At 39.8% G+C, this 25,147-nt stretch overlaps 1 protein-coding gene across 4 annotated transcripts in view; it reads left to right on the forward strand.

Moving 5' to 3' along the window:
* The window catches only part of dhrs7 (dehydrogenase/reductase (SDR family) member 7), a 29,488-nt gene extending 5,983 nt beyond the window's left edge, over positions 1-23,505 (forward strand). The window contains 8 exon segments of one of the 4 annotated variants that reach the window (NM_001015708.4): positions 11,534-11,843; positions 14,463-14,615; positions 15,300-15,406; positions 15,984-16,223; positions 17,423-17,545; positions 20,411-20,626; positions 22,612-22,646; positions 22,721-23,505. In NM_001015708.4, the coding sequence (NP_001015708.1) occupies positions 11,711-11,843; positions 14,463-14,615; positions 15,300-15,406; positions 15,984-16,223; positions 17,423-17,545; positions 20,411-20,626; positions 22,612-22,646; positions 22,721-22,724 (1,011 nt within the window). In that variant the 5' untranslated portion in view covers positions 11,534-11,710 and the 3' untranslated portion in view covers positions 22,725-23,505. 4 annotated transcript variants of the gene reach the window in all.
* Positions 23,506-25,147: the final 1,642 nt, after the last annotated feature.

Below are 25,147 nucleotides of genomic sequence, written 5' to 3' on the forward strand. Positions count from 1 at the left end.
GGGTTGCTTTGGCTGTGTGTTTTGGGTCATTGTTCATCTGTATCATGAAACGCCACCCAATTAATTTGACTGCATTTAGCTGGATTTGAGCAGACAGTATGTCTCTGAACACCTCAGAATTCATTTGGCTGCTTCTGTCCTGTGTCACATCATCACTAAACACTAGTGTCCCAGTGCCACTGGCAGCCATGCAAGCCCAAGCCATCACACTGCCTCCACCGTGTTTTACAGAAGATGAGGTATGCTTTGGATAATGAGCTGTTCCACACCTTCGCCATACTTTTTTCTTGCCATCATTCTAGTATAGGTTGATCTTGGTTTCATCTGTCCAAAGAATGTTTTTCCAGAACTATGCTGGCTTTTTTAGATGTTCTTTAGCAAAGTCCAATCTAGCCTTTCTATTCTTGAGGCTTATGAGAGGCTTGCACCTTGCAGTGCACCCTCTGTATTTACTTTCATGCAGTCTGCTCTTTATGGTAGACTTGGATATCGATATGTATACCCCCTGGAGAGTGTTGTTCACTTGGTTGGCTGTTGAGAAGGGGTTTCTCTTCACCATGGAAATGATTCTATGATCATCCACTACTGTTGTTTTTCGTGGATGTCCAGGTCTTTTTGCGTTGCTGAGTTCACCAGTGCTTGCTTTCTTTCTCAGGATGTACCAAACTGTAGCTTATGGATTGGCTTCTTTCACCTGCATGAAGAGCTCCTTTGACCGCATGTTGTCTGTTCACAGCAAAATCTTACACATGCAAGCACCACACCTCAAACCAACTCCAGGCCTTTTATCTGCTTAATTGATAATGACATAATGATGGACTGCCCATAAAATAGCCTTTGAGTCAATTGTCCAATTACTTTTGAGCCCTTGAAATGAAGGGATTGTGTTAAAAAAATGTGGCCTCATTTTTATGCACTCGTTTTGTTCACCCCACAGAATTAAAGCTGAAAGTCTGCACTTCAACTGCTTCTGAGTTGTTTCATTTAAAATTCATTGTGGTAATGTACAGAACCAAAATTAGAAAAAAGTTGTCTCTGTCCAAATATTTATGGACCTAACTGTATGTGTTAGATACTGCTTTGGTGGTGTCCATGGATGATATTTTATTTCAACCTGACAATCAAAGCAATACAAATATGCAGATAAAACATCCTCTACAAAAAAAATTAGCTGGAGAAAAAGCAGGACTGCTTCTCATTGCCATTACTGGGAACATGTGGCAGGGGGCAATTGCAATTTCCATCACAAAATGTAGGTCGGCATCTAAAATCTAAACTGCATCTGTATTTACAGTGTAATTGGATACATGTAAGACACTTATTATTTCCCCATTTCCCAGTGCTTCACAGACCAATGTTCAGTTTTGAAATATATTGGAAAGCCTTAGCCTTCGTATGTTCACTAGAGTTCTTAATGCTGCTTGCTATGTATATTTCACTGTGCTTTAGCTGTAAGCTGCCTCAGCTTCACCCTACCTTATGCTACTCTGGTTTGCAACCTGGGCTCTTTGCTCCCCTTCTCTGGCTATTTTATATTAGAGCCTCATCTCACAAATCAGTTCTCTTAAGCAGGGTCTCTAATTTATCTATTGTTTATAAACATTTTAAGCACAACACCTATTTAAGGACAAAGACTGAACATAGGTCTGTGTTTGGAGAAAAACTCTTTACAGCAATGTTGCCCAGCAGCAGAATTTGTTTAAAGATGTTCGAAAATGGGTTGCTCATCCGCATCAAGTAAAGTTTTAGCCACTTGTCATGTAAAATAAGCATACCTGATTTATTTGGATTCTTAATATAAATTACAGTCAGTAAATGTTATGGAAAGCAAGTTGCATGGCATGACTTCATTTCTTCTGCATCCCTTCAAAAGCAGATATATTTAGAGATTTTTTTTTTCTCGCTGAAGCTGTGTCTGTTAACTCCTTATGCATTGTTGCCTTGGGTCAGCAAGTCAAACTAAATCTGGCTGATAATTCTATATCTTCCTAGTCTCAGCCTATTTCATTTATAATATAATGGCGCCACATCACAATGTGTGCTGGTAAAACAATACAGAGCTGACAGTGCTAGATCCAAAATACCACATTCATCCGTTTCATTCTGTTAACCTTGTTTGCTTTACTGTTACTGCTTTGGCATTTCAGTAAGATGAAAAGTGCCACACTCCTTCTGCTCCTCCCTTTTACGTGAATGGGAAAAGCCTAAAGGATAATTCAGCCCAAAAACGCTTTCCTTCCTAACTAGTTTTCACTATATACAACACAGATAAGTAAAGGCAATATGTTTTTTATATCTACTTATGTTACATGAACAAAAGAATAAGGGACGTTTCAAAATGTGAGCTCATTTATAAATACAAGTACAAAATGTTAAAATGGATACGAAATGCTGTGCATTTGGATACTATATACAAAGTTACTTTGCTTACATACGCACTTCCCTTCAGCCTGGCTCTAGGGTTGCCACCTTTATGGGGCTTCTGACCCATTATTAAGGAAGGGTAGTTGGGGCAAAGCCTTGATATTACTAGGTGGAGAGTGGGTGGATCCCATGAAATGGTTGTGATAGAAGTCGGAAATCTGGTAAATACAAAACTATTTAAAGGCAAGTGGGATGTGAAATTGGGTAGGGAGAAGGGAAAGTTAGGCAAATTGTGTGACATAAGGTCTCATTTACTATAGGTGCTAAACTGCACAAGAGCAGTTGTCAATAGGAACCATTTGGCAATTAACATTGAGCAGTCTACTTTAAGTTGGTTGCTAAGGGTAACTTAACTGGTGCAATTTAGCTACCATCTGTCTATCCTGCAAATAAACCCAAATTAAAATATAATGACCCAAAATATATAGGAAGTCGTCCAAATATTTTGCATTTGCAAGTCTTGCTTGGCAGAGACCTGCTGCTTGAGTTTTACAAGCAAACCTCCTGCAGATTATTTATATTCTGAAAATTAATTCTTCAAATGAAGCCTAAAGCTGCTTAGCCATACAAGAACCAGCCTGGGCACACAATTCAGACATCACTACTTTTTTCATTCTTCATACATTGGTGGCACAGGATCAGGCTCATTTCCATAGCCATAGATCAGATTGGCCTGTGTGCCAATTAAATGGATCAGTGCAAGCTAGCTTTGCTTAGAACTAAAATTCCCTTTGGTCGGTCACTTCTTTAAGAGTGTACAGGACATAATCAGTTAACACAGACAGTGTACTACACTAATTTCTTTGCAGTTTGATTAAATGGGTGCAATATGGCCTGCCATGTACCCATTTGTATGCAACACAGATTTTTAGTTCCTGGGTCCAACAGCAGACATTTGTGCTTTAGGCCGAAAGACTGAAAAGTGTGACAATCCACTGACTTAATTCTTTGATTTTTAAAGAATGCAAATGCATGTGATGCTTGGTTCCATTCAGGTTGGATATTTACTCAATGCTATAATTATTATGTAATGTAAATGTTCTAGACAGCAGTTGAAGGAAGTAATTTACATTTTGTAATTTTTTAAGAAAGCAAAATTGTCGGTCTGCTTCAAACAAGGAAACCTTGTTTGGGCATTCAGTGTGGAATCCTGTGGTGTCTCCATACTCAAGCAAAAATGTATAATTTTGTCATTTTAGATGGCATAGCAGGTCTCACTGGGTTGAGTCGGTCACTAGATATATGATTTAACATTAGCCTGGGGTTGCAATTGTACTACAGGTATGGGATTCCTTATCCGGAAACCCATTATCCAGAAAGTTCCAAATTACAGAAAGACCATCTCCCATAGACTCCATTATAAGCAAATAATTCTAATTTTTAAAAATTATTTCCTTTTTCCCTGTAATAATAAAACAGTACCTTGTACTTGATCCACTTGACTAAGATATAATTAATCCTTATTGGATTTAATTGGGTTTTATTCAATATTTAAATGATTTTTAGCAGACTTATGTCATGGAGATCCAAATTACGGAAAGATCCCTTATCTGGAAAACCCCAGGTCCCGAGCATTCTGGATAGTAGATCCCATACCTGTATTTCATTTTATTATCATTATTTGTTTGTAAAACAGTGTACAGAGGGCCTGTACAGACTACTGTCCAGGTCCATACTGGGATTCAAAATAGGCCCTGGCATTTCAAGTACTCAAGGCCCAAACAAGGCCCCCAGCAGCCCAATAAATAGTGACTGTCTATGGCATCTTACAGCAGTCCCTCTGGCATTTGCCAGAACCCACAGATTGCCAGTCCAGGCATGCTACTGTCAAATGTTTGCAGCTATAGGAAGCTCCAGATTGTCAGTTCAAAAACACAAATATTAATAGCATTCTCTTTTCACAGATCAATATAATTAAAACAGATATTGCAATGGAAATGTATTTACTCCTGTGTTTTAGCTTCCATTCCTTTTATCTCTATTTTCTGCAGCAGATGTTTTTTTCAGTGACTGCCTGTGTAAAAGCTTACAGCATGGTTCATTTTAATACCCATTTGTGGTTTTTAAGGGTTGCTTTGTGAAGCATAATGCTCCTTTATGTTTCCTTTTTTTAAAAAAGATTCCCTTTCATTAGTATTTCTTCGCTCTATTTGTGTCACTTGTGACTTGGTAAAGAATCCCTTTTCTCTTTCACACGTTCCAAGTTCCTCCTTTGGCCTACAACATGCCTGTCATACTAATGAGACAGAAACGCTCCCATCCTTTCCTTAGCACACCACTAATAATCACTTGCAGATTTCATCATGTGTCGCCACTATTTATAAATGAATGAGTCACCACATCAACGTTTAGTCACCCGCACAAGTACACACTGTTGTTGTCTCACATTCTGAATTCTCTGCCTGTGGCCTTTCCTTAATACAATATAGCTTAAAAAAACAAACACAGGAGGACTTTATTTCATTTGTATTGCTCAGTTCTACACTGAAATGTGTCTATTTAGTCACAAATATTGCCCTTAATGGGAAACATACTACAAAAGAAAGATATAATATATGTTCATCATTAAAATGATGTTTGTAGTCCTAATCTGCAGTAATATATTCTTAATATTGATACAATAGGGATTTTTATTTAAAGGAGAAGGAAAGTCATTTTGGCATTTTACTGCCAATAGATTCACCACATCTAGAACACTAATAAAGCAGAAAGCTTTACCATACCTGAGTAAAGAGCCCTAGAAGCTCCCTCTGATAGCAGCTGCCATTTTAGCTTGGTCTTGGTAGCTTCTGTTGCAGTTATAGCTGTTGGAAGCTCAGATGACACATTCCTAAGGGAGGGGAGGGGTGAGTTCTTATGTATTCTTATAGGAGGGGGGAGCAGGAGAAGGGAGAGGGAGAGGAGAGAACTGAGCAGGTGTGTGCCCCAAACCTGAAGGAGCCCTAAAGGAGAGGAAGTCAGACACCCGAACAACATGTTCACAATAAAGGGACAAGAAATCCTGTGTTTCTTTTAATAGAGGACTCAGTGCAGCATTTCTGTGAGTGCTTATGGCAGACGTTTCTGATAAAAAAAAAGCTTCCTTAGTTTTTACCTTTCCTTCTCCTTTAAGGAAAGTAAAGCTGATGGGAAATATGTTCAGGTTACATTCATGAAGTTACAAGTCGGTAGTTTTTTTCTAAAATTACCCTCATTTTGAAGACCAGTGATCCCCAACCAGTGGCTCGCAAGCAACATGTTGCCCACCAAACCCCTGGATGTTGCTCCCACCGGTCTCAATCAAAGCAAGTGCTTATTTTTCAATTCTTGGCTTGGAGGCAAGTTTTGGTTGCATAAAAATCAGGTGTACTGCCAAACAGATCCCCTGTAGGCTGCCAGTCCACATAGGGAATACCAAATAGCGAATTATAGCCCATATCTGACACCCCTAGAAACTATTTCTATGCTGGTATTGTTCCCCAACTGTGACAATAATGTTTAATATATGGAGTCTGCTTTCAATTTTAGCTAAAACGTATTGTTACCATTAAACCTTGTATTGGAGCTCCCCATAGGTTGTTTCTGGTGTGTTAACAATGAAAGGTGAGTGTGTCCTAATGATCCTTCCCCAGCAAAAGGGCAGGATGTTGATTGCCATTAACTGCAGTTCCCTGTCAGGTCCACCATCCCATAGTAAAAGAGGCTGTCCTGCACAGCCTGATACATCAGCATCAGGAAGTGAAATGGGTGGCTGGAGTTAGCAAGGTTTTTAAGGGAAATTTCCATAAAGCAGCACAGATATTTTTTGCAATGGTGCAAATCCGCTGGTAGGGGCAGGCTGCAATTTAGACTTATACCTACCTCCACCCTATAGCAGGTGGTAAGGACAGAGCTGCCTTGCTCCCACTGGCCTTACAGTCGGAACCTAGGGTTGAACACTAGGGGGCACATTTACTAACCCACGAACAGGTCGAAATGAGTCCGATTGCGCTTTTTTCGCAATGATCGTTATTTTGCGTTTTTTTCGTATTTTTTTGCGAATTTTTCGTTACCAATACGATTTTTGTGTAAAAATGCGAGTTTTTCGTAGCCATTACGAAAGTTGCGTAAAATCTGGCGATTTTTCGTAGCGTTAAAACTTGCGCAAAAAGTTGCGCTTTTTTTGTAGCGTTAAAACTTACGCGAAACTTCACACCTTTTAAGTTTTAACGCTACGAAAAAGGCGCAACTTTTCGCGTAAGTTTTAACGCTACAAAAAAATCGGGCGATTTTACGCAACTTTCGTAATGGCTACGAAAAACTCGCGTTTTTACGCAAAAATCGTATTGGTAACGAAAAATTCGTAAAGACGCCGAAAAAATCACAAAAAATAAGAAAAAGTCGCAAAATGTTTGTTTTCAAGTCGGAACTTTTCCAATTCGGGTCGGATTCGTGGGTTAGTAAATCAGCCCCTAGGTGCACAGCACCGATGGGCACACTTTTGCAAACCTTAGTGTCAGAGTAAATGATCTTTTATATGTCCACTTCAAAGGAAAAAGTGTTCCATCACTATAGTTTTAGTCATTTGTGTCATTACGCAGATTAGCGTATTTCTTTAGCTAGAAATATTCACTTAACACAGTTTTTTACTTTAGTAAATTGCCCCTATATGTTCTTCAAGGAGTCATGCCGTCTCAGCATTTCTCTGTGCATAGTGTTTATGTGTGTGTGATAGTGTCATTGGTAAGTCAGTAGGATGGCTGACCTCATTTTCAGAGCTTAGCAAAGACAATGCAGATCGGATGTTGCCTCTAGAGTGTAAGCCTCTTTGGAAAGTGTCATTATCCACTTCTTCAGCTCTGCATTTGTTAATATGCTAAACTTTCTCTACTGAGCTAGGCTATGTGGTGCTTCTTAATTTAAAATATGCTGATCTCTGTTTCATCTCCATGTAACAATATATGTTTATAAAAACTATACTATGGAAAAATGGTTATCTATCCAAAGAAACTGTGCAGTCACAGTAAACAATACAGTGAGGTAATGGCACAAGTCATGCAAGAAATGTTATGGTAAAAAAAAATGTTATGGTAAAAAAAATATTCTGGTTTGCTTAACCCACACTTGAGGAGGAAATACATTTTTGAATGTGTCTGAATGTGACATGGAAAACAATCTTGTTCTAGATGAACATAATCATTTAATCCAATTTCTGTAATCTGTGACACAGCAGCCCATGAGCTTTCTAGAGAAGGGCATACATAGCAGTTAGTTGTTTTGCCTTTTCTCTGCTTAGATAGATAGAGACCCAAAATTGTTTTTGAAAAAAAATGAATAAGCAACAAGGGGGTAAAACTAAGAAAAGCTACAAGGCACTCAGTTAAGAATAAAAATAAATATAATAATATAATAATAATAACATAGATATTAATTAGCCATCAGGTTACTAAATTCTAATTTAATTGAGGATGACTATCCACCTATCAGGCTTTACTGCCATTTAAACTAGGCTTGGCATTTTAAGTATACAGAGGCTCAAGCAGCCCCCCACCAGCCCAATACTGGCATGTATTAGCAAAAAAATTAGCAGCTCTGCTTAAAACTGATAATGGTATAGTTCATTATAAAGGGACTTGATGGTAAATGGTAAAAAGATTTATACCCCCCATTTTAAAAGGCACAGGCATTTGAATACATCCATTTTAAACAGATCTAAACCTAGGGTTGCCACCTGGCCAGTATTTACCAACCTGGTAGGTGCAAATGATGCTTGATGCCAAAGTTATTAACAGGAAATAAAGACAAAAATATAGGAAGGCTTCCTACTCTCATGGCACAACATAGGGACCTGTTAAACAAGCCCATCTCAGCTGAAAAACTAAATATGGCAATTAAAAAACCTGAAGCCACATGGTCCGAATGGGTTCATGGGGGCCAAATACAAAATGCTAAAAGAATATCTAATACCAATCCTATTGCCCCTATACACTAAATCTGGACAGAACAAACCCCGGCCCACACGTCAATGATGCCTGAATGATCCTCTAAAACCTGGCAAAGACTCAAAAAACTAGAAGCATACCAACCAATCTCATTTTTAAATACAGACTTTAAACTCCTCACATCTACAATAGCAACACAAGTACAAAAAATCCTTCCTGCACTCTTAGGGCCGCAACAAATCTCCGTTGTCGCGAGCGACTAATCTCCCTGCGATACCATCCCACCGGCTAGAATGTAAATTACCGATGGGGTGGCAAACGCGGCGCCGCGATTTGCCAAAGTCGCCTCTCAAGCCAACTTCGGCAAATCAGCAAACTGCAGGGAGATTAGTTGCCAGCGACAATGGAGATTTGTCGCGGCGCGAATAATCTACCTGTGTGTCATGACCCTTAACATCATATTAACTAGGCATTCAGAACCAGCACTCTACTAAAGGCATTCTTACAGTCATAGCTATCATCTCATTCTATAATACAAAGTACAATTCTGTTGTGATCTTAAAGGGGACCTGTCACCATAAGAAATAACTCCAAATTCTTTTCTGTCATGTTAGTTGAGCAAAATAGACTATATATATATATAGATAGTATAGATATAGATAGTATAGATATAGTATAGATATATAGGTAGTATAAATCTTGTTTCCTTCCGTTTGGAACTGCTCAAACACAGCAAGCAGGCAGCTGCCATTTTGTGGACACTGTTAGTAAGACAAGCTTTGCATCACCCCAAAATCTTGTTGGAGGACCAGATGCCCATACCCATGTACTGGCTACATAATTAGATGAGGAGGAGGGAGGGGAAAAGTGAGAAGTGCAGGCGGGGCAGGCAATATATGATTGACAGCTGGGATTTTTAAATGCCTTTATAATGGGTATGGATGTGTTATTAAAAAAAAGGAATTTGGATTTCATGTTTAACTTGAAAAGGGCTTTAATTATTCAGCTGTTTATGTCTGGGTGACAGGTCCCCTTTAAGCTTCGATGACACAAAAGCCTTCAAGCATCATTTGGCCATACCTTACAAACCTTACAACTCTTTTACAAGAACAACAATTTGGTTTTCAAATTTTAAAACTTCATTTACAAAAAACCACACAATGTCCTAACCATAAACAGATTTGATCAACCTCCAATCTGTCTTCAAAGAAGGGCCCCATCAGGGCTGTCCCCTCTACCAACTTCAGTGGGGTCCCTCGGGGGTTCTGTGCTGGGTCCACTTTTGTTTAACTTGTTCATAAATGACTTAGGGGAGGGTATTATAACTAATGTATCAGTGTTAGCAGATGACACAAAACTCTGCAGACCAGTCAATTCTATCCAGGATGTGGCATCCTTGCAGCAGGATCTTGGCCAACTGGCAATCTGGGCGGCTAAGTGTCAGATGAGATTAAATGTGAATAAATGTAAGGTCATGCACCTGGGATGTAAAAATATGCAAGCCCCGTATACCCTTAATGGGACTGCACTAGGCAAATCCATAATGGAGAAGGACCTTGGAGTCCTTGTAGATAATAAACTTGGCTGTAGCAAGCAATGCCAGGCAGCAGCTGCAAGGGCAAACAAAGTTTTGAGCTGTATTAAAAGAGGCATAGATTCACGAGAGGAGGGGGTTATTCTTCCACTTTATGGAACACTGGTAAGGCCCCATCTAGAATATGCTGTTCACTTTTGGTCTCCAGTGCTCAAATGGGACATTATTGAATTAGAGAAGGTCCAGAGAAGGGCAACTAAGCTGGTAAAGGTATGGAAAGTCTCAGTTATGAAGAAAGACTGGCCAAGTTGGGTCTGTTTACACTGGAGAAGAGGCGCTTAAGAGTTGACATGATAACTATGTATAAATATATAAGGGGATCATATAATAACCTCTCTAATGCTTTATTTACCAGTAGGTTCTTCCACTGGACACGAGGGCACCCACTCCGTTTAGAAGAAGGGAGGTTCCATTTAAATATTCGGAAAGGATTTTTTACAGTGAGAGTTGTGAAGTTGTGGAATTCCCTCCCCGAATCAGTCGTACTGGCTGATACATTATATAACTTTAAGAAGGGGCTGGATGGCTTCTTAGCAAGTGAGGGAATACAGGGTTATGGGAGATAGCTCTTAGTACAAGTTGATCCAGGGACTGGTCCGATTGCCATCTTGGAGTCAGGAAGGAATTTTTTACCCCTCTGCGGCAAATTAGGGAGGCTTCATGTGTTTTGTTTTGTTTTTTACCTTCCTCTGAATCAACTAGTAGTTAGGCAGGTTATATATAGGCATTATGGTTGAATGTGATGGACGTACGTCTTTTTTCAAAAGACAAATTCACAACTGCTTCTGCACCACTACATGGTATAATAGCAGTAGAAAGGTGCTACAAGACCCGCCAATCCACCTACTTGCAGACTAAAAAGGTGTGTAAAAAGAGAAATCTGGATCCAGGTCCCCACTTCTTTTCCCTTATCCCCTTCTTTTTCCTATTTCTCTCCTTTTGCTTTCAATAATTACTTATATGTTAAATAAACAGTTCTCAATCTTAATTTAGCCAAAGATATGGTATAATGTAAAAAAACACCCCAACACTTCTGCAAAACAAGGCAACAAATTACATATACAAATATTATTGCCTGAAATGCTTTATAATGTTTCATAAAGGTTGGTATTTTTGTTTTTACAGAAAATGTGGCAACTTTATCAAAACCTATATATTGTGTTCATGCGTTTTTATTCATGCAACCAAGTGTTTTCATAAGTCCAAAATGCATTCTCCTTGAAACATTGCAGCATGTTCCTTTATAAAAATGACAATTGAATGCTAAATGTAATGTTTGCCTGTGGTACTATCACCAGTCACACAGAATTATTTTTGTAGGTTTTATTCAGGCAGGTTTAGTAGATTAGTAGCTAATATTATTTTCTGCTTCTTAGGGTTTAATATACTTCTTCCTCTTTAAAAACAATGTATTTGTCGGCAGCTGAAAGCAGCAGCTACTAATTTCCCTGCGTGAGACGGGCTAAGTGCAGCTTGTGTCTGCACAAAGCGAGCATTAATCACTTGCTGCCTCTCCCTCTCTGCCATTTTGGAAGCGGAGTTATGCAACCTCTCTGGCGAGTTACACAAGCTCAGTAACATGGACGAGGGAATGTAGCAGGCTGCTTTGAGAGAAGGGAAATAATAGGAGGAGATTTCACGTATCAGACAAGCTTCCTGTTCCCTTCGTTTACAGGAAATAAACAGACAAGGTCAGAGACGGAATTATATCCTTGAAGAAAAGCAGCTTGTCCCAGAGCCCTCCCCTTCAGTGTGACATTTGTGCGTGAGGGATTGGGGTGCTGCTGTCAGCATGGAGCTAGCGTCGTGTCTCCTATTGCTGCTCACTGGCAGCCTTCTCTACTTTCTCATACAGTTCTTTAGGCTGATTATGGCAGACTCTGATCTGACTCTGCAGTGGGCAGAGTATTGTGGGCATACCCCAGGTAATATACCTAAAAGAATATTACAAAGCTGTAAATTGGAATATTGAAAAATTGAAAATTTTAGAATCTGTGCTCAAAAAAGAAAAGTTTAAGGGCTTGTTTGTTATTGCCCCGGAGGGAAGAGTGCACAGGCGTTTATACCTGCGGTGGATCTTTCATGTAAGACTGGAAAGCAGTTCAGGCAGTTCACTTAGTTTGTACTCACTGGGGCGCAGACAAGCGCCAAATGCAGCTGGAACGCAACTTGATGCAGTCTTTCTGCATTTGCGCCAAAGTAAGTACAATTAGATAAACAGAGCTGCCTTTCTTCCTAAGTTTCCCTTTGGTGGAACATATAAAATATCCAACAAGGGGGAAACAGAAATGTAAGAGCCCTTAGGGGGGCAAAATTGCCCCCTATTGTGCTCAGGCATAGAATAAGTGCATCCAGGGCAATAACTGTATTCTGTATCTTTTGCTAGATTAAAGATCTGGCTCAAATTGCTGTCGGCTACAAGTCAGCCCTGTATTTCACAACCGTTGCTCCCTAGCCTTTATGTCTGAATGATGCACAAGCTAGGAGGTGTTCCAGGAGATACATGCATACATACCACCCATCCCTTATGAATACAGTGCTGCCAAATGAAGGCAGTGTTTATTCTAAAGGGAGGCGGAGCCTTAGGGTGCAACTCAAAAATTGGAAAATGTATTGCATTTTTCAAGTTATATCTGACATGATAAATGAGTCGTTTTAGTATGTATGCAAACAATATGCAATATTGGGGAAAATAAGTTTAAATTTATATTTAGGTTTTTGATGGTTATTTTGGCTGGTATAGAGAGTGCATATCCTATATTGTGTACTAACATATTGCAAATCTGCTTTAGTGCAGTAGCCACTAAGATTTACAGCAATCACCTTTAGGTTTTCTGTGCATCTGATTTATAGGGATGAGAACACTGGCTCTGTATAGTTTTAGGCTAATGCCACACATGAAGATCAGTATCTGCCACTTGTAGAATGCTAAAAATACATTCCATTGCTTCTCTGCATAAAAGACACTGGAAACATCAACTTATTCAAAGACTGCTAACTAAATTGGCTAATAATGTGACTTCAACTTTAGTGAGGAAACAAGACAATTGCATGTTTCCCAACTTTTTTGACCCGTGAGCAACATTTAAATGTAAATTGAGTTGGGGAGCAACACAAGCATTTAAAAAGTTCCTGGGGTGCCAAATAAGGGCTGTGATTGGCTATTTGGTAAGCCCTATGTCAACTGGCAGCTTATAGAAGGCTCTATTTGGCAATACACCTGGTTTATATACAACCAAAACTTGACACCAAGCCCAGAATTAAAAAACAGGCACCTCCTTTAGGGCCACTGGGAGCAACATCCAAAGGGTTGGTGAGCAACATGTTGATCTCGAGCCACTGGTTGGGGATCACTGTTCTAACTGGTCATTTTGAAAAGCTCTTTGAGCAGGGCTCTCTTCACCTCTTGTATCGGTTATTGATTGCTTTATATGTTACTCTGTATGTCCAGTGTATGAAACCCACTTATTGTAGAGCACTGCGGAATATGTTGGCGCTTTATAAATAAATGTTAATAATAATAATAATATTTGCTCTCCTTGTCTGCCTCATTTCTAGACAGACGTAGGGTCACTGACCTGGGCAGCCAAAAAGCTGTTGCTCTGTGAGGCTACAATTTTATTGTTACTTTTACTTATATATATTTTTATTCTCCTTTTCATCTTCAAGTCTTTCTTTCATCTACTGCAAATTGTCTGAAAATCATACTAAAATTCAATAAAAAGGTGAACTACCGATTTAATGCTTTTCTAAATGAATTAAACAACCACTTTACTCCACATTTTAGGCCAACACTGCTTTTTTGAATTCTCCACAATGGTCATCATCTTAAACCCTAACTTAGAATTCAACGCTTCATGTCTAATTCAGTCTGCATCGAAATGAACTGCCTATTAGCCATACAGTATGAGGATTTTTGAAAGAGTGAGCTGGTAACTAATAGCAAGTAGGGTTGTTATGATTTATGTAGCAATTTATGATAGGCAATCACATTTAAATGATTTCGTAGAGTTAAGACTGTTGCAAAAAACGATGTAAAACATTACTGCTGCAATTGGCTATATTTTTGCGCTTTCCACGTCGACTGCCTCTCTTCCTGAATTGCAGAAGGTCTCTGCTTTCTGTTTCAGAGTGTAGATATCGGCAACTGTCTTGTCTGATGAATACTGCACTGTCTGCATTCAGTAGGGCTGTATTCATGAGGGGAGGGAGACACAGAGGAGTTCCCCCACCTACTTCTGCTCCTTATCTGTCCTAAAGTTGTCATTCAGAGTCATTCAGATGTGCATGTAAGGGGGCATATTAAATAGTCCCATGGTGTTTGATCCAGTAATTGCAGTGCATTCAGAGTCATTAGAGTTGGCCATAGATCAACATTGTGCATTAACACATTGGTTTTCCACAAGCGTCGTTCCTGTAACACTGGGGTGTGGACATCTTTTAAAGAGACTTGTCAGACCTGCCAGGTACCTGTTCTTAATTAGGTGGCAGAATTGTATTCATTAAATATCTCTGGTAATCATTATTTTGTATTTATTTTACAGAAAGCAAACTTGGTGGCAATGTGGTTTGGGTAACAGGTGCTTCCAGTGGGATTGGAGAAGAACTATCTTATCAGCTAGCCAAAATAGGCTGCCCTCTAGTACTGTCATCCAGGAGAGAGACTGAATTACTCAGAGTAAAACAAAAATGTCTTGGTAAGCACACATATTTAATGGTGTTCTAGATTTGTTTAATCCTTACAGTGTATAGGGGCAGATATGTACAGCCTAGGGCTCCTGTTCTTGACTGTGCCTGACAATATGGGACGGTAATATTTTGGAGCTTGAGAGCCCCATAGGTTTTTAAAGACTTAGTTTTTCTACGGTTCAGGTCTACACTGACCCTTTTGTCAAACTTGACAAAATTTCATTGTAGACCTGAAACTTTGCTTTGATGGTCTGTTCCAATTAAACAAATAAAAGCATTTTAACCATATGAAAAAGTGGCTTTGGAGTGCTGTCCATGATTAAGAGGTTGTCTGACCTCTGGAAGTGAATACAGTGGGATGAGCACCCATTATAAAAGAAATCTGGCAAGAATCTGACTTCCAGCCCTTAATAATAAAGACCTAGTTCTGGACTACGTGGCCCTGACCTTAGCGAGGCTGTAGAAAGAAACATGAAAAGAGCAAGGTGGCCAATGGTTCATTGCTGAGCAGACAAGCAAGTTATACAGTTGGAAACCAGACTGAGCAAGTAGGGAGACTGGTGAGCAGGTTACAATACCAATCAGTGGCAGCAAAAAGCAAAATAATAATAATGAAAGTATATTAGAAATTAGTCCAAATATTTAAAAGTTTTTTGGTCTGCTATTAAATGTATTTTGTCTGTAACTTACAGAAATCAGCAGTTTAGAGGACCAAGATATCCTGATTCTTCCTCTTGATATGACCCAAACGAGTATGCATAAAGAAGCCACAGAGAAAGCTTTGCAGCATTTTGGTCGAGTAAGTATTTCTTAAGATGTTTAAGCAGTAGATTGAGGAACAGAGCACACCAGAATATAGAAAAATAGAAAAAATCTTTATAACAACGCGTTTCAAGCCTTCGTCAGCGGAACGCGCATTAAGAAAATATATGCAGGCACCCAGCTTGTTGTATGGAATTTGATTTCGGTGTGCCAGCCTAATATATAAAAATTTGTTTAACCTGTTGTCCTCTTCGTGCTAGAGACTTCTACGACCTGTAGGTCCTAGAGAGTTGAAGTTTGACAGACCCTTATTATAATTTGTTAGATGTTTGTCACCTTGTTTTTCCAGCTGGATTATAAGTAGACTGAGTATGGATGTATAAGAATTCCTGCTTGATTAGGAATAGTAGGACTCTGGTCAGTTCAAGTGCGGTATCCCTGTAGGAACCAATCAGCAGATAGCTGTGATCTGTCAGAGCAGTCAGTTTTATGAAACAGCCAATTGGACTGGTTCATCATACAGACTGGACATTTGTTCCATAGAAGGATTCCCTCTTTTGCAGTATTGTTGATAGTTTGCACTAATAATCATTTGTGTATTTTTCCTGTTACAGATTGATATTTTAGTAAATAACGCAGGACGATCCCAACGATCACTGTTTGTGGAAACTAACCTAGATGTATTTCGTGCACTGATTGAACTTAATTATTTGGGAACAATTTCTATCACCAAGCATGTCCTCCAGCACATGATTGAGAGGAAACAGGGAAAGATTGTAAACATAAGCAGTGTTGTAGGCCTCATTGGAGCACCTCTATCAAGTGGATACTCTGCCAGCAAGCATGCCCTTCAGGTAAATCAAGATTAGATTATTTTAAAAATGCAGCTAGAAGTTGGAAAAATAGAAATCATGTAGCCACAGAGCCTTTACTTAAAGGGAACTGCTTATGTGTACTTGCAATATAACTGTTTCTTTAGCCTGAGCAAATCCTTCAGTGGTGTTTCCCTTGAATCCTAACACTAAAAGGTTTCCATCAGTCCCTATTTCCCAGGGACAAGCCTTCTACTGACTTTGTCATATAATGTCCCCATGTAGTGTGTTTGAAATAGTTTATGTAAAGCAGTGAGTATCATGTCAAAATCTTTGACGCTGTAAACTTGTTGGAACAACATTAAAACTGTGAGGCCTGGTGAGCAGAGACTCTGAGCCCTTGTCTCACTGTTGTTTATTAACAATTTGCATAGTTTTTCCATATGGAAAACAGCAAAATATATTGAAATGCTTACAGCTAGCAGACCTTTCATTGGAAGACGTGGTCAGACTGGGCTGGTGGGATACCCGGTGGCCTCCGGACACTCCAGTCACTGGGAGAGCATTGGTTTTTCAGTTTATTAGTCACACATTTTTCCCAGCACTGAACAAGTTTGCCCTTTACCCCCATGCGCAATTACAGTGTAAGATAATAAAGAAAAAAATTACACAATAATCTCTGTATGTAACAGCAGGCTGCCTGCTGTTGGGAACCTGTATTCTCATTGGTGTATTATTGTTTTTGGTCAGTATAATTCTCACTGGTGAATTTTCTTGCATGTATAATAAAGTTTTTCCGCAACTTCTATAGAAAACTTGGGAGCACAGTGAGGCAGCATTACAGTTAGGTTTAATACCCATTTAAAAAACCCCTATACTGTTTTTTCCAATCAGGGATACAATCATTATATTCATTATAAATTACATGAACAGCTTAAACCTGTAGAAATGGAATTCAGTAGCTTGGTGACTCCATGACTTGTCTGCCAATTTTTAAACTCTGGACATACTAAACCTAATGTTAAAAAACTGCTCTGTATTAGTGTTTGTTCCAAATCTGGCTTTGTTCCCAATCTAATTTTTGCTACATAAACAAAAAATGTACCATCATTTTTAATGAAATTCAGTCTTAAGCGCCCCATTTACCCTTTTGTATATATTAATTGACTGTGTTAAAAATATAGCAAAAGTAATAATGACATTATTTCTCTCTTTAAACACACAAATATTATGTTGTTCAGGGATTTTTCAACAGTCTTAGAACTGAATTGACCGCTTACCCTGACATCATCATCAGCAACATATGCCCTGGACCTGTGCAGTCAAAAATTGTGGAAAATGCCTTAACAGAGGAGTGTGAAAAGGTAATGTAGCATGGCCTTCAACTCAATGTTTTTTGTTTATTTTCCTTGAAGTCCTGAAAAATTTATTGATTTTATGATTCCATTATAATTCTTATGTATTAGAGTGTTTCTATAAGCACTGATGATAATACAGTTGCCTTTTATTACAAATAAAAGGGGTTGGTAAACAAGTGCATAGGTCAAGGGTTTGTTACTGCAGAGGAAGACTAGCTAAGTGCTTCCTCTAGATCAGTGGTCCCAACCAGTGGCTTGCAAGCAACATGTTGCACACCAAACCCCTTGGATGTTACTCACAGTGGCCTCAAAGCAAGTGCTTTTTTTAAAAAAATTCCTGCCTTGGAGGCAAGTTTTGGTTGCATAAAAACCAGATTTATTGACAAACAGAACCTTCCCTAGGCTGCCAGTCCATATAGGGGCTACCAGATAGCCAATAGCAGCCCTTATGTGGCATCCCAGGAACTTTTTTTATGCTTGCGTTGCTCCCCAACTCTGGCACACGTGGCGGCACGATTTCGGCAAATCGCCGAAGTTGCCTCGCGAGGCTTTTTCAGCGATTTGCCAAAATTGTGCCGCGTGTGCCATCCCACCGGCGACTTACACTTTCGCCGGTGGGATGGCAGGTGATGGCAACTCGGGGAGATTGGTCGCCCGCGAACAGGGAGATTTGTCGCAGGCGACTAATCTCCCTGTGTGCCAGAGCCCTTAGCAGCCTTGATATTTGACAACCTTAGTAAGACCCCTTTCAGTAGAGCAACCTGTGCTAAAACCTGACTAAAAGGGGTCAAGAAGATGCAGGCTGGGACTGGGATTCAAAATAGGCCCTGGCATTTCAAGTACACAGAGGCCCAAACAGCCCCCCCACAAGCCCAATAAATAGTGACTGTCTATGGCCTCTTACAGCAGCCCCTCTGGCATTTGCCAGAATCCACAGATTGCCAATCTGAGCCTGAGAAAATGGGTGGCATGCAGGAGATCCAGCAAATTGTTGGAAACTATCTATTTTTAGAAGCTTGGAGAGGAAGCGAGAAAAGCTTATATGTATCAAAAGAAGTTAGATCAGAGGAGGGTTTTTGTTGAGTATTTGTGTGACAAAGGCACGATTTAAGGTACATAAGAATTTACCAATTGAGAGGGATAAGTTTAATATGTGTGTTAAGGCAGGAACAATGGTGCATGACAGACGTTTAAAAAAGTGTAATGGAATGGGATCAAGAAAGCAGGTGTGACTGGGAATGATTAGAGCAGCTTTGACACTTCATCTATAGTCAAAGGGTGAAGATTTACATTGATGGGCAGAAAGGCATGAGAAGACACAGATTTGGTGTATACAGTCAACTTTTGGATTTAATGTAGCTCGTGAGTTGTTGGGGTGAGAAAATAGCTAGTGATTGTGCTACAGTCTTGGGTTTGAGCAGTGAACTGAGTAGAGAAAAAAAGATGCTGTTGGTTAGATTTATGCATGGGAGTGAGTTTAGGGGAAACCGAATTGTTTAATATGAAACTAGAGCAGTGTTAGAGCAAGAGAGGAGAAAAGTGAAGAAAGTCAGGAAGTGAGCAATGTACTGGAGCAAAGTAAACGTGATGTGAGAGAGGAAAGGAGCATGATGATAAAGATAGGATCAGAGGAGAGGAGTGAGGATGCCAAGGGTGGCAGTATGGCGGGGTGCAGCTTTCTCTGCAATACACTTTCAGTGGTAGAAGATAGGGTCACGCCATGAGATAGTGAGAATGAGATTAAGTGGTGGTCAGAGAGTGCAAAGGGGATATGGTGAACTGCTAGGGGTGCTGTGTGCTGCCAGAGATCCACTGTAGAAGGGCAGGAAAAGTAGTTACACAGAGGAGACAGGAAGCCCAGGATAAATTCGGGTCATCAATGTGGCAATTGAAGTCACATGGTCAGAGAGAAAGGGCAGTCAGAGGACAGAAAGAATGTGAGACAGAGTCAGAGTCTGTGGTGGGTGGGGGTAGATTATATAACTATTATATTTTCTACCTTAAGGTATGGTATAAATTCCTAAGGGTTGTGACACACTCACTGGTGCATGTATATGGCAACACTTGTCGGCTACTCGCTTCACTTCCAATTATCCTGGTGATCCAACAAACCCTTCCGAGTTTTGACGTCTGCAAAAAAAACCCTTGTGTGCTTTTTCCTTAAAGTAGCCAAAGTGCATTAACACAAGAAATGTATGTTTCTGCTATTTATACACTGATGTGTCTCAAATGCAGCCGTCAGGGAAAATCCACTGGGGACATGCATATGCAAGTAGAAAACTGGGACGTGGCTCAGCTGCTGGAAAGCCCTGTGGGCAGCACATTTGTCTCTTCAGGTTCCCTGACTGCTGCCATAGTGCTGCTCTTTCTCTAAATATGTGTCTGTGGTATAAAGCTTTCATGACTGGACATCATGGCATCTTCACACTTGTAAACATAGTTTGCCTATAATTCTTGGTGTATACAAATATTAAAGGAGGAATAAACTCTTAAAAAATCTATTTTTTTTTTTTTTAAATGACCTGCATTGTTAAAGTGTCTCAGCCCAGAATTTGAAGCCAGTCTTCTGATTCAGCCCACCCTATGAATAGCTGACATCATATAGGTATCCGTGGATGTGTCTGCCCAGGGCTGCCTGTGTCTGGTGTAGCTAGGCACACTCTATACCAGTATCAGCTTTTATATGGGGGGTCACTGGCCCCAGCAGCCAAAAAACTTTTGCTCTGTGAGACTACAATTATGTTGTTATGGTTACTTTTTATTATTCATTTTTTTTATTCGGACCTCTCCTATATATCCAAAAAATATATATAAATATATAATGCTGTGTATTTTTTTTTTTTCTTTTTCATATTAACTTATTTTTTTCAGGTGCAGAGCATAAAAACAGATCAATCACATAAAATGGCAACTAGTCGCTGCGTTCGGCTTATTTTAATAACAGCTGTAAATAACATAAAAGAGGCCTGGATTTCATGCCAGCCATTTTTAATGGCATATTATCTGTGGCAATACACTCCATCTTTGGCATGGTGGATTACTGCAAAGGTTGGTGAAAGAAGAATAAAGAACTTCAAAAGCGGAGTGGTATGTTCTTTTCTCCTCATCTTCACAAGCCTTCAATAACAATAAAATAGCCATTATGTTTATATGACAACAACCAAGGAAAGATACTAATGAGTGAACTAATTAGCGAACCTGGCACCGTGTGCTGACAGATGGGCAGTTGGATTAAAGATAGTTTGGCAGATAGGGGACATGTTTAGAAAATCTAGCTAGAACTTAATGTATTTATTATAATACAATGCAACCCAGTAACTTGCATTCATTAGAAGTATCCTTGATTTTCAGGCTAGAATAGTAAGTGCATTAAAAACAAGATCATTGTGTCCTTAAACATTAGCATGTTACCCAACAAGCCATATACACAATGAAACCATGCCGCTGATTGTCGGCTGTGCTGCAGTGTAACCTACCTCTATTGGGGCAGATAGACATAGGTGACAATGTTGGTATGAAACCATCAGGACCGATGGACAGGTCTCCCCAATAAAAAGGAATAACCACTAGTGGTGCCGCTGCATAATGAACTCTATTTACGGACATAGAATTTAAAAAAAAATGTTTAACTTGTATTAATTGGCTTAAAAGACCTATAAAGCTATGATTTCCTGGGCTAAAAAGCTCAAGCACCCGTGCCATTGTGCGCTTCAGCAGTAGTGGTTATGTAGACTTCAGATGAAATAAACTGGCAGACATTTGGCTCCATATGCCATATTACATGACCGGGGTAGTTCTGTAATGGTAGTATCCATTTAAGTGTATCATTCATCTACAGCACAGTTGCTCTTTCTTGTATGCATACCTAATTGTGACTATTACACAATATTACACTATCTCAAAGTGCAGTTAATCACTGACAGCAACCTTTGTGTGCAGCTGGCCTGGCCCACACTCATTCAGCCAGAAATAACAATGTCTCACTTCAGGTAGAGCCATTGGGTGCTGTCTGGAAATAGCATGCAGGGCTGGGTTTTTGCACCAGGGCTCTAAGTATGTTTGGTTATACTGACTGCAAATAACAGGCATGATGAGGAGGCAGATTAAAAAAGTACTATAGCTAGAAGATTAGGAAAACAAAACCAAGACACGTGTTGACTTTGATCACCATACTAATGGAGATGTCCTTGGAGTTATATGAGAACAGTGTACCACATATTTGAGTAAAGGTGGCCATACAGGGGCAGATTTTAGCTGCTGATTCGGGTCCTTCATATGGGAACCTCTGACAGGCCTACCCAATCGATATCTGGCCTAAAATTGGCTCGATTGGGCAGGTTTGATTTTCCTATCGGATCCGGGACTGCATCAGCTCACTGATACAGTCCTTGGTCCGACGGGCCATAAACCCATCATTTGAATTCAGTCGTTTTGCCCTAGGGCCAAACAAACTAATTAGCCTATTGCTCACTGCAGGTGAGTATATTAGGAGACGATCTGCTTGTTTGTTGACCTCGTGTATGGCCACCTTAAGGCTGATGCCACACCAGGCGTAGGGCTGATTTTTTCGGCAAGCGGAAAAACGCTTGCCGAAAATTCAGCCCTACGCCTGCTACTTGTGCCTGCACCCGAATGAATGGGATACGCTCGGGTGAAGGCACAAGTAGCAGGCGTAGGGCTGAATTTTCGGCAAGCGTTTTTCCGCTTGCCGAAAAAATCAGCCCTACGCCTGGTGTGGCATCAGCCTAAGTCTAACCTATGGAGAATGCAAGATGTGACACCCAATAAAATAAGCAGCAAAAGTGCATTGCAGCCCACAGCATCATGAGTGATGGATATATGGATTATAGTTGCAGGGATAAGGGATTCCTTAGTATATAGGGCACACTGGTCCTGTAAGTAATTATAGACAAGTGAGCTAAGGAATTTGGGGGCTTGAATCAACAGAACATATGGTCAGTGAAAACAGGATATTTACACATTCCATAAACCTTACTCTAGGGTGCAAGTTAGTGCAGTTTTAGTTTTCCCTATGTTACATTATTGTGATGTTATTGATTTTGTTGTTGCAGGATGCAGATTCTTCTTACTTTACTAAAAAGTCAAGATAAATGTAGATGACTTTTACGATGAACAAATAAAAGATTTCAATAAGAAAACAAAATGGACTTTAAAGTCAAGATAAATGCTGATGACTTTTACGATGAACAAATAAGAAGACAAAATGGAATTTACCATTTAAATCCATAAACTGCTAAAGGGCGCTGCTAATTCTTTCTTGGATCACTTCCACAGCCCAGCTCATTCCTTGCTCCTTTTAACTGCTGTGCAGATGCACTGCCTGAAATTGTGACTTGTCCGCACAAGCTGCTCGGCTTCAAATATCTGAGATATTCACAAATTGCTCTGGAGTAAGCTAATTCCACTGAAGTTTTAATGATATACGAGTCTGTAGGGCCCATGGGAAACAGAGAACTGGAATATCAGGTTCTTAATATCTGACTGTATAATGCCCAGGAGGAATCCAGGTACGAGATCATGAAAATGTTGTCCAGTTGTTTGCCCACTGAAACCGGCCAGTAGGTTGAATGAGCAATAGGTTTCATGGCAAAGTCTGTTGTATGGGGCCGTTCATGAAAGTCATGAAAAGAATCTTTGATGGGGAGTGCCCACTCACTATGCTCTTGACCACAGCAACCTGCATTAGATACTGTCACTGTGGTTAAGAATCATTTTGTGAACTTTCCATTGAAGTTTAATTACTACTAGCAACATGTTGAGGTTTTATTTAGCCTAAGGAACCAAAGTGTTGCGGGTTCAGATATTTGTAGAATATATTTCAGTGCCTATATACACAGGGCTCAGGTCTGTGCCGTATTTTACACTGTATATGCAATGAACATTATATGTATTAGGATTTTTATGAAATTTGAAAATAAAGTCATTTCAACTGATTATAGTACAAGCTTTGGGCTGTTATCAGGTACCTGAGACTCAATGCAAGGTTAAATAGCAGTTCTCATACCAAGGCAGGACACAAATCTTAAGTATTGGCCTCTGAACAGACAAAAGTTGTAATGCACATAATTTATCACAACAGGCTAAAGGAGCCCATTAGTTCTCACCGCATGTTGCTCTTTAATCTTTATAAATCTGCTTCAAATTAAATACTACATTTAAATGTATATACAGTGGTGTGAAAAACTATTTGCCCCCTTCCTGATTTCTTATTCTTTTGCATGTTTGTCACACAAAATGTTTCTGATCATCAAACACATTTAACTATTAGTCAAAGATAACACAAGTAAACACAAAATGCAGTTTTTAAATGAGGGTTTTTATTATTTAGGGAGAAAAAAAATCCAAACCTACATGGCCCTGTGTGAAAAAGTAATTGCCCCCTGAACCTAATAACTGGTTGGGCCACCCTTAGCAGCAATAACTGCAATCAAGCGTTTGCGATAACTTGCAACGAGTCTTTTACAGCGCTCTGGAGGAATTTTGGCCCACTCATCTTTGCAGAATTGTTGTAATTCAGCTTTATTTGAGGGTTTTCTAGCATGAACCGCCTTTTTAAGGTCATGCCACAACATCTCAATAGGATTCAGGTCAGGACTTTGACTAGGCCACTCCAAAGTCTTCATTTTGTTTTTCTTCAGCCATTCAGAGGTGGATTTGCTGGTGTGTTTTGGGTCATTGTCCTGCTGCAGCACCCAAGATCGCTTCAGCTTGAGTTGACGAACAGATGGCCGGACATTCTCCTTCAGGATTTTTTGGTAGACAGTAGAATTCATGGTTCCATCTATCACAGCAAGCCTTCCAGGTCCTGAAGCAGCAAAACAACCCCAGACCATCACACTACCACCACCATATTTTACTGTTGGTATGATGTTCTTTTTCTGAAATGCTGTGTTACTTTTACGCCAGATGTAACGGGACACGCACCTTCCAAAAAGTTCAACTTTTGTCTCGTCGGTCCACAAGATATTGATCTTGGCAATCATTGAGATGTTTTTTAGCAAAATTGAGACGAGCCATAATGTTCTTTTTGCTTAAAAGTGGTTTGCGCCTTGGAAATCTGCCATGCAGGCCGTTTTTGCCCAGTCTCTTTCTTATGGTGCGTCGTGAACACTGACCTTAATTGAGGCAAGTGAGGCCTGCAGTTCTTTAGATGTTGTCCTGGGGTCTTTTGGGGCCTCTCAGATGAGTTGTCTCTGCGCTCTTGGGGTAATTTTGGTCGGCCGGCCACTCCTGGGAAGGTTCACCACTGTTCCATGTTTTTGCCATTTGTGGATAATGGCTCTCACTGTGGTTCGCTGGAGTCCCAAAGCTTTAGAAATGGCTTTATAACCTTTACCAGACTGATAGATCTCAATTACTTTTGTTCTCATTTGTTCCTGAATTTCTTTGGATCTTGGCATGATGTCTAGCTTTTGAGGTGCTTTTGGTCTGGTCTACTTCTCTGTGTCAGGTAGCTCCTATTTAAGTGATTTCTTGATTGAAACAGGTGTGGCAGTAATCAGGCCTGGGGGTGACTACAGAAATTGATATTGAAATTGAAAATTGACATTGATAAACCACAGTTAAGTTATTTTTTAACAAGGGGGG

Source organism: Xenopus tropicalis, chromosome 8 (genome assembly GCF_000004195.4).
Source record: "Xenopus tropicalis strain Nigerian chromosome 8, UCB_Xtro_10.0, whole genome shotgun sequence".
In the NCBI taxonomy this organism is placed as follows: Eukaryota; Metazoa; Chordata; class Amphibia; order Anura; family Pipidae; genus Xenopus; species Xenopus tropicalis.